The sequence below is a fragment of the Nicotiana tomentosiformis genome, chromosome 2 (genome assembly GCF_000390325.3).
Source record: "Nicotiana tomentosiformis chromosome 2, ASM39032v3, whole genome shotgun sequence".
Lineage (NCBI taxonomy): Eukaryota > Viridiplantae > Streptophyta > Magnoliopsida > Solanales > Solanaceae > Nicotiana > Nicotiana tomentosiformis.
The window spans coordinates 40,447,425-40,465,860 of NC_090813.1; the positions used below are offsets into that span (position 1 = coordinate 40,447,425).

General features: G+C 40.5%; 1 protein-coding gene across 1 annotated transcript; it reads left to right on the top strand.

The window, feature by feature from the left end:
• The first annotated feature begins 9,948 nt into the window (after positions 1 to 9,948).
• On the top strand, positions 9,949 to 10,955 carry LOC138904659 (uncharacterized). Its single transcript, XM_070193165.1, has 2 exons — positions 9,949 to 10,411; positions 10,504 to 10,955. Exons 1-2 carry the CDS (start codon positions 9,949 to 9,951, stop codon positions 10,953 to 10,955), a joined length of 915 nt encoding a protein of 304 aa, XP_070049266.1.
• The last annotated feature ends 7,481 nt before the right edge of the window (positions 10,956 to 18,436 follow it).

Here is an 18,436-nt window from a genome sequence, read left to right on the forward strand (position 1 = left end):
CGGTGAATATTGTACCTTAGGTCGTATTTGATGGCCCGAAAATATTTTAGGCGAAAGGGGTCCGTGGGCCCGGGCCCACTCGGAACGCGTGGGCTTTAACAAACGAAAATATGAGAATCAGGCGAAATTCTAGTTTTTTTGCCGTAAAACTAAGAAAATGAGGAACGCTCATAGCGGGGCGGTGACTATGGTTCCTTAGGTCGTATTTTATGGCCCGGAAAAATTTTAGGCGATCCAGGTCCGGGGGGCCCGGGCCAACACGGATGGCATGGGCTATAGCACACAAAAATATGAGAATCGGGCGGAATTCTTATTTTTTGGCCATAAAATGCAAAAAATGAGGAACGATCATGGCGAGGCGGTGATTATGGTTCCTTAGGTCCTATTTGATGGACCGAAAAATTTTTAGGCGATCCGGGTCCAGGGGAACCGGGCCGACTCGGAAGGCGTGGTTATAACACATGAAAATATGGGAATCGGGCGGAATTCTTATTTTTTGTCGTAAAACACAAAATATTGAGGAACTGTCATGGCAGGGCAGTGACTATGGTTCCTTAGGTCGTATTGGATGGCCCAGAAAAATTTTGGGCGATAGGGTTCTAGGGGGCCCGGGACCACTCGGAAGGCGTGGGTTATAGCACACGGAAAAATGGGAATCAGGAGAAATTCTAGTTTTGTGTTTTAGGCGATATCGGTCCAAGGGGCCCGAGCCCACTCGGAAGGCGTGGGCTATAGCACACAAAAATATGGGAATCGGGCGGAATTCTAGTTTTTTGGCCGTAAAACACAAATAATGAGGAACGGTCATGGCGGAGCGGTGACTATTGTACCTTAGGTCGTATTTAATGGCCCGAAAATATTTTAGGCAAAAGGGGTCCGGGGGCCCGAGCCCACTCGGAACGCGTGGGCTTTAACAAACGAAAATATGAGAATCGGGCGAAATTCTAGTTTTTTTGCCGTAAAACAAAAAAAATGAGGAACGCTCATAGCGGGGCGGTGATTATGGTTCCTTAGGTCGTATTTTATGGCCCGGAAAAATTTTAGGCGATCCATGTCCGGGGGGCCCGGGCCAACACGGAAGGCATGGGCTATAGCACACAAAAATACGGGAATCGGGCGAAATTCTTATTTTTTGGCCATAAAATGCGAAAAACGAGGAACGATCATGGCGAGGCAGTGATTATGGTTCCTTAGGTCCTATTTGATGGACCGGAAACTTTTTAGGCGATCCGGGTCCAGGGGGCCCGGGCCCACTCGGAAGGCGTGGGTTATAGCACACGAAAAAATGGGAATCAGGAGAAATTCTAGTTTTTTGGCCGTAAAACACAAAATATTGAGGAACTGTCATGGCGGGGCAGTGACTATGGTTCCTTAGTTCGTATTGGATGGCCTAGAAAAATTTTGGGCGATAGGGTTCTAGGGGGCCCGGGACCACTCGGAAGGCGTGGGTTATAGCACACGGAAAAATAGGAATCAGGAGAAATTCTAGTTTTTTGGCCGTGAAATGCAAAACAACGAGGAATGGTCATGGCGGGGCAGTGACTATGGTTCCATAGGTCATATTTGACGGTCCGAAAAACTTTTAGGCGATATGGGTCCAGGGGGCCCGAGCCCACTCGGAAGGCGTGGGCTATAGCACACGAAAATATGGGAATCGGGCGGAATTCTAGTTTTTTGGCCGTTAACAACAAAAAACGAGGAAGGGTCATGGCGGGGAGGTGAATATTGTACCTTAGGTCGTATTTGATGGCCCGGAAATATTTTAGGCGAAAGGAGTCCGGGGCCCGGGCCCACTCGGAACGCGTGGGCTTTAACACACAAAAATATAGGAATGAGGCAGAATTCTTATTTTTTGGCCGTATAACGCAAAACAATGAGGAACGATCATGGCGAGGCGGTGAATATGGGTCCTTAGGTCCTATTTGATGGTCCGAAAAAATTTTAGGCGATCGGGCTCTTGGGGGCCCGGGCCCACTCGGAATGCGTGGGCTATAGCACACGAAAATATGAGAATCGGGCGGAATTCTAGTTTTTTGGTCGTAAAACGCAAAAAAATGAGAAACGGTTATGGCGGGCGGTGACTATGGTTCCTTAGGTCCTATTTGATGGCCCAAAATTTTTTTAGGCGATCGATGTCCCCGCCCGGGCCCACTCGGAAGGCGTGGGCTATAGCACACGAAAATATGGGAATTAGGCAGAATTCTAGTTCTTTGACCGTAAAAAGCAAAAATCGAGGAACGGTCACGACAGGGCGGTGATATTGTACCTTAGGTCGTGTTTGATGGACCGGAAATATTTCAAGCGATAAGGGTCCTGGGGGCCCGGGGCCATTCGGATGGCGTGGGATATAACACACGAAAATATGGGAATCAGGCGAAATTCTTGTTTTTTGGCCGTAAAACGCAAAAAACGAGGAATGATCATGGCGAGGCAGTGACTATGGTTCCTTAGGTCCTATTTGATGGCCTAAAAATTTTTTAGGCGATCCGGGGGGCACGGGCCCACTCGGAAGGTGTGGGTATAACACATGAAAATATGGGAATCAGGCGAAATTCTTGTTTTTTGGCCGTAAAACGCAAAACAAAGAGGAACGATCATGGCGGGGCGGTGACTATGGTTCCTTAGGTTCATTTGATATCCCAAAAATGTTTTAGGCGATCCGGGTCTGGCGGTCCCAGGCCCACTCAGAAGGCGTGGGCGCACACGAAAATATGGGAATCTGTCGAAATTCTAGTGTTTTGACCGTAAAACGCAAACTATGAGGAAAGGTCATGGCGGGGCGGTGACTATGGTACCTTAGGTCGTATTTGATGGCCCGAAAAAGGTTTAGGCGATCGGGGTCCGGGGGCCCGGGCCTACTCGGAAGGCGTGGGCTATAACACACGAAAATATGGGAATCAGGCGGAATTCTAGTTTTTTGGCCGTATAACGCAAAACAATGAGGAACCATCATGGCGGGGCGGTGACTATGGTTCCTTAGGTAGTATTTGATGGCCGGAAAAAATTTTAGTAGATCGGGCTCCTGGGGGCCCGGGCCCACTCGGAAGGCGTGGGCTATAACACACGAAAATATGGGAAGCGGGCGGAATTTTAGTTTTTTGGTCGTAAAACGCAAAAAACCGAGGAACGGTCATGGCGGGGCGGTGACTATGGTTCCTTAGGTCCTATTTGATGGCCCGAATATTTTTTAGGCAATCGATGTCCCCACCCGGGCCCACTCGGAAGGCGTGGGCTATAGCACACGAAAATATGGGAATTAGGTGGAATTCTAGTTTTTTGACCGTAAAACGCAAAAATCGAGGAACGGTCACGGTAGGGCGGTGATATTGTAACTTAGGTCGTGTTTGATGGCCTGGAAATATTCAGGCCATAAGGGTCCGGGGGGCCCGGGCCCACTCGGAAGGCGTGGGCTATAACACACGAAAATATGGGAATCAGGCGGAATTCAAGTTTTTTGGCCGTATAATGCAAAACAATGAGGAACCATCATGACGGGGCCGTGACTATGGTTCCTTAGGTAGTATTTGATGGCCGGGAAAAATTTAAGGCGATCGGGCTCCTGGGGGCCCGGACCCACTCGGAAGGCATGGGCTATAGCACACGAAAATATGGAAATCGGGCGGAATTCTAGTTTTTTGGTCGTAAAATGCAAAAAAACAAGGAACGGTCATGGCGGGCCCACCTGAGATGTGGCTGGGTCTGCCGAAAATAAATTGGCCTGAGTCATAGTGTCCATAAACTGCAGCATACGGCCTATGACCTCCTAGAATCCCGGTGTAGACGTGAAATCCACCGGAGCTGGCTCTACCACGGGCACCTTGCCTTGTTCCTCAATAATGGGATCCTCTGTTGGACCCACTAGTGGCATAACTAGAACAATTCTGGGACGTCCTCGTCCCCTACCACGGGCTGGAGCCCTCCCTCAGCCCCTGCCTCGCCCTCTAACAACTGGGAGTATAACTCTCCCCTCGTCTTGAACCTCATTAGAGCGCGTTCTCACCATTTGTGAGAGAATAAGAGAAACACATTTAGTACTACATCAACTGCAGGATGGAGGATGAAGAAAGGTAGTTTCCTAACACCCTATAGCCTCTCGAAGATAACTACAGACGTCTACGTACCAATCCGCAAGACTCTATTAGGCCTGCCCATAACTTGTGAGACCTACGTGAACCTAATGTTCTGATACCATGTTGTCACGACCCAATTTCCTATAGGTCGTGATGGCGCCCAACATCACAGCTAGGCAAGCCAACTAGTGATTTAAACATATAATGATTTCTTTAAAAATTATCCAAGTAATTAAACTCTTCTTACTTGCAAAAATTAAGAAAACATGAAAGGTCTGCTAAACCAAGAAAAATAATTAAATCCAAAATTCTACTAGTGTGTGTGCCAATACCTGGTGTCACAAGTGTATGAGCATCTAGTAGATTATACAAAATTTTAAATACTGTCTGAAATAAAATAGACAGAATACAATTACAAGAAGAGGCACTAGTTGCTGCAGAACGGCTGAGAAAAAAATAGCTCACCACTAAGCCTCTGGATAACGTGGGTGCGCGCCGATAGGTCCTCCGATAGCACCTGTCTCAGGTCCTACACAAAAAGGTACAGCAAGCAAAGCATGAGTACGTAAATAACGTGTACCCAGTAAGTATCAAGCCTAATCTCGAAGAAGTAGTGACGAGAGGTTGACTTTGACACTCACCATGGGCCAATAAATTTTAAAAGTAGAATATTTAAATAAGCATGATTCATGTGAACAACAATTATTTCCTTAACAACAGAAATAGTTAATTCATTAAATTTCAATAATTTCCAATTTATCAATTAGCTTCACAAGCTGCAATTAAAATATCAAAGTAACGTGTAATTATTATTATGCATGATGTCTGCCGAGGTCGTTCGGCCCGATCCAGAGTGTCGTGTACACTGCCGAGGGACGTGCGGCACGATCCACAGATGCATCTATACTGCCGAGGCATTCGGGTCGCTCCACAAGAAAGTATGACATTTTTTTTATGTACCTCCAGAATGAGAATATATATATATTATAAGATTAATACAAGAGCATGTACAAACTTCAATTAACAGTTAAAAATTTTTCACAACAATTCAAGTACGTGAAATTCCAGTCTTTTACTATTTTCTCTAATAAATTACAATATAGTTCCAATACTTTAATTAAATAAAGGATACAATCACACGTAATTCATGATTTGAGTCCTAAACTACCCGGACTTAGCATAAATAGTAGCTACGCACGAACTCCCGTCACCTCGTGAGTATGTAGCCCCCACAATTAGCAACAATTATTAATTTAAATCACCTATGGGGTAAATTCTCTCTTACAAGGTTAGACATGAGACTTGCCTTGTCTCAAAGTCCACTTCCCAATCACAATGTCGCATTAAAATCTCAATTCGATGCCGAAAATACGAAACTATCCAAAAGTTATACAAAATAATCAATACATGCTCAATAATTCGAAATTAGACTATTAGATAAATTACCCGACCCAAAATGGTAAAATTTCTAAAATTCACCCCAGGCCCACGTGCCCGGATTCCGGAAATATTCGGAGGAAATCGTTACCCATAATCTCAAAAACTCAAATAGACAATTTCCATCCAATTCCATAACCATTTTCGTGGTTAAAATCTCATTTTTATACAAATCTAGGTTTTTCCCATAAAACCATGATTTTCACAATTTACAGGTTATAATCTACCCATAATCTATGTATTTAACTCAAAGTGTGTAGAATTAACTTACCTTCAAGCTGCTAGTTGAAATCCTCTCTCAAAAAGCTCCAAATTCGCCCAAGAATGGAGAGAAATGGGCAAAAATGGTTGTTTTCCCGTTCTTTAAGGGTTCTGCTAAACAGCCCTTTCGCATATGCGGCTCGCATGCCGCATCCGCGGAAAAGGCATCGCAGATGCGGCTTCCCCCTAAGCCGGCCCCGTCCACTTCTGTGACTTGTACGTCACATCTGCGATGTGCTTCTGTGGCTTGTACTTGTGCATCTGCTCCCCTTCCACTTCTGCGGTGTCATCCATGCACATGCGGACTCGCACCTGCGGCTTCCCTTGTGCAGGTGCGATCGTAGCAGAATGCTTCAGCTTTTCTTCCAAGTTCAATATTAGTCTGATCCTCATCCGGTTAACCCCCGAGGCCCCCGGGGCCCCGCCCGAACATACCAATAAGTTTGAAATCATAAAACGGACTCGTTCGGACCCTCAGAACATGTAAAACAACATCAAAACTAAGAGTCATACCTCAAACCAAATTGATTTAACTTAGAAATTTCAAATTCCTCAAACTTACTTTGAACGCACCGAAACATACTTAAACTACTCGGAATGATACCAAATTTTGCGTGCAAGTCTTAAATTACCATACGGAGCTATTCCCAGGATCGGAATCCCAAACGGACCTCAATTACTCTAAAAACTACTCCAAACCAAATTTAAAGAACCTTAAACCTTTAAGTAGTTGATCGTTTTAACTATTAAGCGTTGAAATACCCCCGGGTTGTCCAAAATTCGATTCGAACATACGTCCAAGTCCAAAATCATCATACAAACCTATTGAAACCGTCAAATCCTGATTCCGGGGTTGTTTTCTAAAAATATTGACCGAAGTTAAACTTGGCCTTTTAAAGCCAAACTAAGGAACTAAGTGTTCCGATTTCAACCCTTCCAAATTCCGAACTAACCGTCCCCGCAAGTCATAAATTAGTAAGAGCACATACGGGGAGTTTTATTTAGGGGAACAGGGTTTTAAAAGTCAAAACGACATGTTGGGTCATTACAAGAATACTTCTACTACTCCTATGTCGTTTAACTTTTCAAATGTTATAAGAAAAATCAAATTATGGTGGATGTCTATTCTTCCTCCATGATCTTCTCAAATGCTTAATGACATATTCAATGACATATTTCTATGCTTAATGATATATTCAATGATATATTTTTCTTCACTTTTCATGCCTATATAAAGGCCTTGTAATAGATAGGAAAATACACACAATTGAAGAAGAAATAAGATCTCTCGTCCTCTCTTTCTCTCTATATCTCTTAGCTTATTTTTCCTTGTTCGATATTGTTACTTTGAATTATATTTCATAATAAGATAAGAAAATACACACAATTGAAGAAGAAATACGATCTCTCTTCCTCTCTTTCTCTCTATATCTCTTAGCTTGTTTTTTCCTTGTTCGATATTGTTACTTTGAATTATATTTCATAATACGTTATCAGCACGATTGCCACATTCATTTTCACAATCATATCCTAGTTGTGTTCGATTCTCCTTCAGGTATATCACTATATATTCTTTTGGTTTATGGTAATATATATGCACCATTATGCTATTTATTAACAAATTCATATATTGTTAAGCATTTATTTTAGTTGATCACGTTACTGAAGTTCTCTTACCTTGCTTATTGTTAAAGAAAATATAATACATAGATCTTAAGTGTGTTAAACTAACAAAAACAATTTAATAAATATGTGTGGACTTGCGTAGAGCAAAACTTATCTTCAAGACATTTTACAAAAATAAAATAGTGATAACCAAGGTAACAAAGTAATAATTGTTCATACTAGTTTAAATTAATTTACAATTGGTGAAAAGTAATATTTGAATACATTCACTCTTATCACCATATATGGTTATTCCTCAAATCCCCGTTTATAATAAATTGCTTTTATTTTACCATACTGAATATATCTCTTTGTGTTTATTCATATACTCCATAATTCTTGTTTATTTGACATATATATATTATATGTTACTTACACCTCTCTTTTTTTATACTACATTTTTGAAGTGACCAACTTCTTAATTAGCTGTCTGATTTTTTTTTACAAGTATATTTTCATTGAAAATTATTTTTACTCTTTCTAACCCATTTACTTTTGTGATTAGTTTCAATATGTAAAACTTGTCAAAGCTTGAATTCGTGGCACTAGACATTACCGAGAAGAATTATTTAGCATGGGTCCTTGATGCTGAAATTCACCTTGACGCTAAAGGTCTTGAAAATACTATTATACAAGGAAATGAAGCATCAAATCAGGATAAAACGAAGGCCATGATTTTCCTTCGTCATCATCTACATGAAGGGTTAAAAACTGAATATTTAACTGTACAAGATCCACTTGAATTATGGATTAATTTGAAGGATCGACATGACCACCTAAAACTAAACTTATGGTATTACCAAAAGCTCGGTATGAGTGGATACATTTAAGGTCCCAAGACTTTAAAATCATAAGTGAGTATAATTATGTTATCTTTAAAATAAGTTCTCTATTAAAATTATGTGGGGACACTATCACAGATGAGGACTTATTAGAAAAACTATTCTCTACTTTTCACGCTTCAAATGTGGTGTTACAACAGCAATACCATGAAAAAGATTTTAAGAAATATTCTGAGTTAATCACATGCCTACTTGTGGCAGAGCAGAATAATACTCTATTAATTAAAAATCATGAAGCTTGTCCCACTAGGTCAGCTCCATTCCCGGAAGTGAATGTTGTAGCAGCATATGATAAGTCTGAAAAATAATAAAATAATTACCGTGGTTGTGGACATGGTTGTAGACATGGACGTGGCAGGGGACAAAACAATTATCGTCATTATGGTGGAAATAAACAAGAGAACAATAAGGGTTCTCAAATTAATCCTTCAAAAGGTAAAATTAGTATGTGTCATCGATGTGGTATGAAAGGTCATTGGGCACGCATTTGTCGTACGCCAGATCATTTTGTCAAACATTATCAAGCCTCCCTTAGAAAGAAAGAATATAATGTGGAGGCACACTTGACCTTTCAAAATAATGATGCTGAAGCAGGTCCCTCAAACAAATATGAGTCTGAGGCACATCTTGCATATAAAGATGATGATTTTGAAGGCCTAGCAAATATTACTCATTTAGAAGCTGGAGACTTCTTTGAGGATATTGACTGAAGAACTAATCATCTTACTGGGGAATGAAGCTATAATAAAATTTGTCATTTTTTATGTTTGCAACTAGTTTATTTTTCTTAAGTATATTTTCCTAATGCATCATGTGTTGCTAGTTTCTACATTCCTAATGTATTTCTTAATATTTTTTTTTTCTTGTTTGTCTTTCATATATCTTTTAATGTAATTTTTGATTTTTTTTATGAAGAATATGAAAATTCTTCAGTCTTCAGTTGGACTGAAGATTAATAAAGATGATATATGTCTTCTGGATAGTGCTACAATACACACTATTTTAAGAGATAAGAGATATTTCTCTTATTTGGTAATGAAAGAAGCCAATGTTAATACAATATCCGGTAGTAAAAGATTAATTGAAGGTTCTGGAAGAGCCAATTTATTACTACCAGGAGGAACAAATTTGGCTATTGATGAAGCACTATATTGTAGTAAATCTCAAAAACACTTATTAAGTTTCAAAGACATTCGCCAAAATGGCTACCATATTGAGACTACAAATCATGAAAAGATTGAATATCTTTATATTACTACAATAATGTCTGATAAGAAATATGTGCTTGAAATGTTACCTGCTCTTTCCTCCGACTTATACTACACAAGTATTAGCAGGATTGAAACGCATGCCGTAGTAAATGAAAAGTTTACTAATCAAGATAATTTTATTATTTGGCATGACCGGTTGGGTCATCCTGGTTCTACTATGATGCGTAAAATAATTGAGAATTCACATGGACATTCAATGAAGAACCAAAAGATTTTTCAATTTAAGGAATTCTCTTACGCTGCATGTTCTCCTACAAGGTGGAATCCCCTACATTTCTGGAACGTATACATGGTGATATATGTGGACCCATTCACCCTCCATGTGGACCATTCAGATATTATATGGTTTTGGTAGATGCATCTACAAGATAGTCACATGTGTGCTTACTATCAACTCGCAATATGGCATTTTCAAGATTGTTGGCTCAAATAATAAAGCTAAGAGCACAATTTCCAGATTATGCAATTAAGACAATTCGTCTTGATAATGCTAGTGAGTTTACATCCCAAGCATTTAATGATTATTGTATATCAACTGGGATAACAATTGAGCATCAGGTTGCTCATGTTCATACACAAAATGGTCTAGCAGAATCATTGATCAAACGCCTCCAATTAATTGCTAAACCAATGCTTATGAGAACAAAACTTCCCATTTCAGTATGGGGTCATGCTATTTTATATGCAACAGCACTTGTGCAGATAAGGCCCACAAGTTATCATAAAGTCTCTTCATTGAAATTGGCTTTTGGTCAGGAGCCAAATATTTCCCATCTTAGAATCTTTGGTTGTGCGATATATGTTCCAATTGCTCCACCACAATGCACAAATATGGATCCCCAAAGAAGGTTGGGGTATATGTTGGGTATGAATCTCCTTCTATTATAAAATATATGGAGCCTATGACCGGTGATTTATTTATGGCAAGATTTTTTGATTGTCATTTTGATGAATCAGTATACCCAACATTAGGGGGAGAAAATAAGCAGCTGAGAAACAAGATAGATTGGAATGTGTTATCACTATCTCATTTAGATCCTCGAACAAATCAATGTGATCAAGAGGTTCAAAAGATAATTCATTTGCAAAATATTACAAATCAACTGCCAGATACATTCACTGACCTACCAAAGGTGACTAAGTCACATATTCCAGCTTCTAATGCTCCAATTCGAGTTGATATCCTGGTAGGACAATCAATTAAAGCAAATGAGTTTAAACCACGCTTGAAACATGGTAGACCAATCGGTTCTAAGGATAAAAATCCTCAAAAAAGAAAAGGAGAAAATGATCAAAGTGATCATAATATGGAGGTAGTGACTCAAGAAGAGCATAGAGACATAACAAATGATAAAACCTCAAGGGAGGTTCAGGTACCTGAAAATGATAAGAATGAGAGATCTCAATAAGTAATGTCTCAACGGGATAAAGATGGAATCAAAATAATATTGTTATCGATAACGTTTTTGCTTATAATGTCGCTGTTGAAATAATGCAACAAGATGAGGATCTTGAACCAAAATTTGTTGATGAATGTAGACAGAGAAATGATTGGCCAAAATTTGACGACGCTATCCAGGCAGAATTAACGTCACTTGCGAAACATGAAATTTTTGGGTCTGTAGGCCAAACACCAAATGGTGTTAAGCCTGTTGGCTATAAATGGGTTTTTGTACGTAAAAAGAATGAGAAAAATGAGGTACAAAGATATAAGGCACGCCTTGTTGCACAAGGATTTTCACAAAGTCCTGGTATCGATTATGAAGAGACGTATTCTCCTGTTATGGATGCCATAACATTCCGTTATCTCATTAGTTTTGTTGTCCATGAAAAGCTTGACATGCATTTAATAGATGTGGTTACAGCCTACCTTTACGGCTCACTTGATAATGAGATATACATAAAAATTCCCCAGGGATTTAAAATGCCTGACGCACATAATTTGAAGTCCCGAGAAATATTTTCAATCAAATTGCAAAGATCTTTGTATGGTCTAAAGCAATCAGGTATAATGTGGTATAACCACCTTAATGAGTATTTATTAAAGGAAAGCTATATAAATGATACCATTTGTCCATGTGTTTTAATAAAGAAAACAACATCGGAGTTTTTTGTACTTGCTGTATATATTGATGACATAAACCTTATTGGAACTCCTACAGAACTCCAAAAAAATTGATTATTTAAAGAAGGAATTCGAGATGAAAGATCTCGGAAAGACAAAATTATGTCTTGGTTTGCAAATTGAACATTTGGCAAACATGACTTTTATTCATAAATCTGCCTACATAGAAAAGGTATTGAAACATTTTGCATGGATGGAGCACATCCATTAAGTGCTATGATGATTGTTCTATCACTTGATCTAATTAAGGACCCGTTCCGACCTCAAGAAAAGAATGAAGAGCTTCTTTGTCCTGAAGTACCATATCTTAGAGCAATTGGTGCACTAATGTATCTTGCTAACACTACAAGGCCTGACATAACTTTTTCAGTTAATGTCTTAGCAAGATATAGCTCTACTCCTACAAGGAGGTATTGGAATGGAATCAAACACATATTGCGGTATCTAAAAGGGACTATCGATATGAGATTATTTTATGGCAATGATTGCAGTCTGGATCTTGTTAGTGTAACGACCAGGCCGGTCATTTTGAGTGTATTAGCACCGATCCCTATTTAATGTTTTTCCCATATCTATTTCTGCTTATGCGACTTGCCGGGAGGTCTTGTTTTTGGTTTCAGAGTGTTTTGGGACACTTAATCCCTAAAACGGAAGCTTAAGTCTCAGGATTTTGACCATTGTCGGAAGTGTATGAAGACGACTCCGGAATGGAGTTGCGTCAGTTCTGTTAGCTCCGTTGGGTGACTTTGGACTTAGGAGCATGTCCGGACTGTAAATTTGAGGGTTGTAGCTAATTTAGGCTTGAAATGGCGGAAGTCAAATTTTTGGAAAGTTTGACCAGGGGGTTGACTTTTTGATATCGGAGTCGGATTCTGATTCCGGAAGTTGGAGTAAGTCCGTAATGTTGAATATGACTTGTGTGCAAATTTTGAGGTCAATTAGACATGGTTTGGTAGGTTTCAGCGTCGTTTGTAGAATTTGAAAGTTTAGAAGTTCTTTAGGCTTGAATCCGGGTGTAATTTGGTGTTTTGATGTTGTTTTAAGGGATTCGAAGGTTCGACTAAGTTCATATCGGGTTATAGGACTTGTTAGTATAATTGGTTGAGTTCCCGGAGGCCTTGGGATGATTTCAGGTTGTTAACGGCTTGATGGGAGTTGAGGCATTGCAGGTGAAGCTACTGCTACTGATGTAACCGCACCTGCGGAGTGGGAACCGCAGGTGCGAGCCCGCAGAAACGAAGGAGGAGCCACAGATGCAGATAAGGAGGATCTGGGCAGAGGATGCAGGTACGATGGCATTCCCTCAACTGCGATGGTCGGAGAAGCGAATTCAGGGGAGCAGGTGCGAGTTTGGACCGAAGTGCGATGTAGTCCCCGCACCCTGGAAGAGCGCAGATGCGGTCACTTGATCGCAGGAGTAGAGGCAGTGTTTTAGTGATCTTTCCACAGAAGCGGGGCTTTGCCCGCAGATGCGGAAATGGAGTCGCAAGTGCGAGATGTCTGTGCAGAACCTATAAATAGAAGACTTCGAGATTTTTCACCATTTTCATCATTTTTGAGCTCGAATTTTGGGGATTTTGAGAGAGATTTCAGAGTAATCACTGAGGTAAGTTCCTTTTGCCTATTTATCTTCAATAATGGTGTTTCCCCACAGATATGTTTACACCTAGCTGGTGAGTGTTTGAGGTGAGATTTGGTAGATTAGGGCTTGGGAATTGGAGAGTGCATTTTGGGGTTTTGGAGGGGCAATTGAGGTCGGATTTTGATAAATTTGGTACGGTTAGACTCGTGAGTGAATGTGCTTTCGGGTTTTGTGACTTTCATTGGGTTTCAGGATGTGGGCCCTGGGGCCGGGTTGAGCCTATTTCGGATTTTGACTTATAAATTCATGTTTTTCTTCTGGAATTGATTCTTTTAGCCTGCATTAATTATATCGTACTGCTTGTGGCTAGATTCGGGGCGTTTGGAGATTGATTCGAGGGGCAAGGGCATTGTGGAGTAGGAATTTCGTGGTTTGAGGTAAGTAACAGTTTTAAATCTGGTCCTAAGGGAATGAAACCCCAGATGTTAGTATAATGTGACTATTTTGGAGGTGACGCACATACTAGGTGACGGGCGTCTAGCTGTGCACTGTGGGGGATTGTGACTTGGTCCATCACGTGAGTCTGTAAAGTCAAATAGCCTATTGTTAATTACATGCTCTCTCTGTGTTATAGAAATTTGACTGCAAATTATGTTAGAAACCATGCTTAGGCTATGTGATGATACTGTTGGGACACGCAGAGGTCGCGTTCTTGTTGAATTATTTGCTAATTGCTATCTTATACTCAATCATGGCTTTACTTGCATATCATATCTCAGTCTCTTCTTGATTCTTTTTGGTACACTATGTCATTTTTGTCTGGGCTGATCTTTATGATTTCTGAGAACCCGAGAGACTAGAGAGGTTAGTGAATGAGTTAGGGCCTGAGTGCCGAGCTGTGAGCTATATGTATGCATATGGATTGAGTTGCATGCCACAACGAGCCTTAGGGCTGTACATGGATCGGGTTGCACGCCGCAACGAGCCTTAGGGTTGTATATACATATGGATCGGGTTGCATGCCGCAACAAGCCTTATGGCTATTTATATGGGATCGGGTTGCACGCCGTAGTGATATTGCGCTTGTGCTAAAGGAGCCCCTCCGGGGTCTGCACACCCCCAGTGAGCACAGGTACCTAATGAGTGTGAGTACTGAGGGCTGAGATCCGAGTGATTGAGCTGTTGTGACGAGTTGAGTGACTGTTGCCCTGAGAGGCTGTACTTGCTTTTGCATTTGTTGATGCACTTAGTTACTATCTGTCATTATCATGAAATTTCTGAAAGATTCTATATCCAAATTTTCCTGCACTTTAACTGTATCAAACTGATTTGATTAAACTGCCGGATTTGAAAGCATGTCTAATCGTTGCTCGAATTATTGAAAATGAATTGTATTTGTATAGCTCGTCACTACCTTCTCAGTTACTTATTTATTTCTGATACTTGCTGAGTTGGTTGTACTCATGCTACACTCTGCACTTCATGTGTAGATCCAGGTGTGTTTGATCATGGAGGTCGTTGAGTTCGTGGGTGATCGAGTATCGGAGACTACGAGGTAGCTGCCGGCGTCCGTAGACCTTGTCTCTCTCCTTCTATATTTTCTTTCTTTTTAGTATTGATACTTAGACACTGTTTGTATTAGACTAGATATCTAGATGCTCATGATTCAGTGATGCCCCAATGTCGGGCTATTTCATTGCACTTATGTTTGGGGTTGTACCCCTATTTTTATGAAAAACTCATGTTATTTTAAATGTCTTAATTCATTTCTATTAAATTTTCAAAGTGTTTTGGAAAGGTCGGCTTGCCTAGTATCACGATAGGCGCCATCACGACGGGTTAGGTTTTGGGTCATGACAGGTTGTTATGCCGATGCTGGGTATTTATCTGACCCACACAAGGCTCGATCTCAAATAGGCTATGTGCTTACATATGGAGGCACTGCCATATCTTGGCGATCGACTAAGCAATCAATCGTGGCTGCTTCATCTAATCATGCTGAGATAATTGCTATTCATGAAGCAAGTAGAGAATGTGTATGCTTGAGGGCTATAATACATCTTATTCGAGACAAATGTGGTTTGAAGTGTGATAAACTACCCACAATTTTGTATGAAGACAATGCAGCATGCATAGCCCTATTGAAAGGAGGATTCATAAAAGGGGATAGGACAAAGCACATTTCACCAAAGTTATTTTCACACATGATCTTCAAAAGAATGGTGATATCAATGTGAAACAGATCCGTTCAAGTGATAATATGGCTGATTTGTTCACCAAATCTCTACCGACGTCAACCTTCAAGAAACTAGTGTACAAGATTGGGATGCGAAGGCTCAAGGATGTGAATTGATTCTCTCATCAGGGGGAGTTAATACGCATTGTACTCTTTTTCCCTTACAAGATTTTGTCCCACTGGTTTTTCCTTCCAAGGTTTTTAACGAGGCAATCAAAAGGCGTATTTCTAAACATGTGTACTCTTTTTCCTTCACTAGGATTTAGTTTTTCCCATAGGTGGATGGTGACGGTTCGGAATTGGTAATGGCTGACCAACAACTGACAGGTAATTAATGCCTTGATAACTGAACCGACGGGACGTTTCATCGCATACGTCATAATCGGGCTCGTCGCTGACGTCATTACCCATCATGTCGGAGTTCAGAAGTCCATATCGTTTCTCGCCATCTTCTTTTCGAGAAATGAGGAGACTATCTATATATGGTCAAAATCGAGCTTGCCCTTCATATGACTAATCGAGACTGGAACATGATAGATCAAGGTTCAACTTTGTATAATATCGAGCTATGATGCGAAGTTAGGTTGCCGAGCTCGTAACCCAGAGACCGACCAAGATCAAGATCAGTCAAGATTGAGACCGAGCAAAATAGAGACAGATCAAGATCGGTCAAGATTGAGACTGAGCAAAATAGAGACAGATCAAGATCGGGGAAGATTGAGACCGAGCAAAATAGAGACCGATCAGGTGCATGATCGGTCAAGATCAAAACCGAACCAGAAAATAAAAAATCTGGTATATCCGTAATTTGGGCGAGAATCTCAGCGAAAATCTTAGCGCATATCAAGGAGAGGCCAATTAATTAATCTATCATGGAATCCTTCTGTATTAAGAATTATAAACAAAGTAGGACTTCCCCGCTATATAAATGGGGTTTTGATCATTTGTAGAGGACATTCTGAAGCAATAAAAACAACACATTACTTTCTTTGAAATCATGATTATCTTGTTACTCTATTCTTATATCAGCTAAATCTTTACTTGTTTGGAGGGTGGCCGAATATAAGGGCAGAAACTAATTGATTTATTTGGTTTGCATTTATTTCTTTCGTAGCTAATTATAGTACTGATATATATTTATACATTTTCCCGGTTTGTATCAAGTTATATCACGTATCCTTAGAGCCGCGTATAAATTCAATTGTTATCCATTTTTTCGGGTAAACAGTTTGGCGCCCACCGTGGGGCTAAGGATAATAGTTATTGTTTGATACATATCTCTGTAAAATACACTATTTTAGACTTGCTCTTGGATGTATCTTTGATTTCAGGCTAAAAATGATGAACTCTCAATTAGTGCCCCTACATATCGATAATGAATGTGGCCATTAAGGTGAGAATAACAATGTGACGCCCACTGATGAAAGGCCACTCGCTGACCCCGTTGGGACTCGGGTCATGGATCCAATTGACGTTAATTCACATGTGGCCATCGAAGCGAACCAACATTCTGGTCCCAAAAATAGCATTCATGGTGGAACCAGATCTGAAGTTCGAAATACCCAAAATATTGGAAAAGACGGGATCAGCCTGCATATGATCTTCGAAATGATGCAAGCTCAACAGATGGCTATAGCTCAGTTGTAAAGCCAAATCCAGGCACCGAGCAGGGCTGAGCACGGACCACCCCAAGAAATCACCCACAGAACGGGGACAACTGTGGTAATATCAAATGATCAAGAATCGGGGACTAACCCCGAAATTATAAAAATGCTCGAGGAACTGACAAAGCGGGTAGAGTCAGGGGAAAAGAAGATCGAAGCAAACGACAAGAAAGTGGAAACTTATAACTCTAGGGTTAATCAGATCCTAGGGGCACCGCCAATATTGAAGGGTTTGGATTCCAAAAAATTCATACAAAAGCACTTCCCCCCGAGCGCTGCTCCCAAACCGATCCCCATGAACTTCCGCATGCCCAAGATTCCTAAGTATAATGGAACAACCGACCCCAACGAGCATGTCACCTCTTATAAATGTGCCATTAAAGGGAATGATCTAGAGAACGACGAAATCGAATTCGTGTTACTAAAGAAATTCGGGGAAACCCTGTCAAAGGGAGCAATGATATGGTATTATAATTTACCACATAACTCTATCGATTCTTTTGCCATGCTTGCAGATTCTTTTGTAAAATCACACGCCAGAGACATAAAGGTCGAGACTAGGAAGTCGGACCTTTACAAGGTAAATCAGAAAGATAACGAGATGCTCAGAGAGTTTGTGTCACGCCCCAAAACTGAGGAGCGCGACCGGCGCTCAACCGAGTGAACCTGACTGAGCAAGCCTGTTAGATTTCATTCTACCCAAATTCATTAGTGAATAAAGAGGAGATGTACTCCGTTAATCAAATACTAAAGAGATTTCATTAACCGCTTCTATTTCATTCCTATTAACAACATCATTCAATATTTCCAAAATAGTACGAGTTTATAAATTTAATGGAAAACATGTTGCCAAATACCAACAGTTCTAATCCAATTTCCAACATCAAATACCACCCACAACCTGTCTACGGAGCCTCTAAGTAAAACTGAAGAGTAATATGGAAATGTCGGCAACAAGGCCCCGACTATACCTCAACCACAAAGTATATGAGAAATAAAAGATACATGACCCCGAAATGAAGTGGGGCTCACCAAATCAGCTGAAAGGACCGCTATCACTAATCAATGCCACCTGCTGTAGAACCACCTGCATCCATTAAAGATGCAGCGCCCCCGGCAAAAGGGATGTTAGTACTGTCGAATAGCACTAGTATGTATAGCTAGAAATCCTCTTTCAAAATAGAATGCCCATATGATTTATACGTGGAACACATAATATAATGTAATTGAAACAACCTGTACAAACAAGGACAACAAAAGGGGGCACCTATTGTCTGCATTAT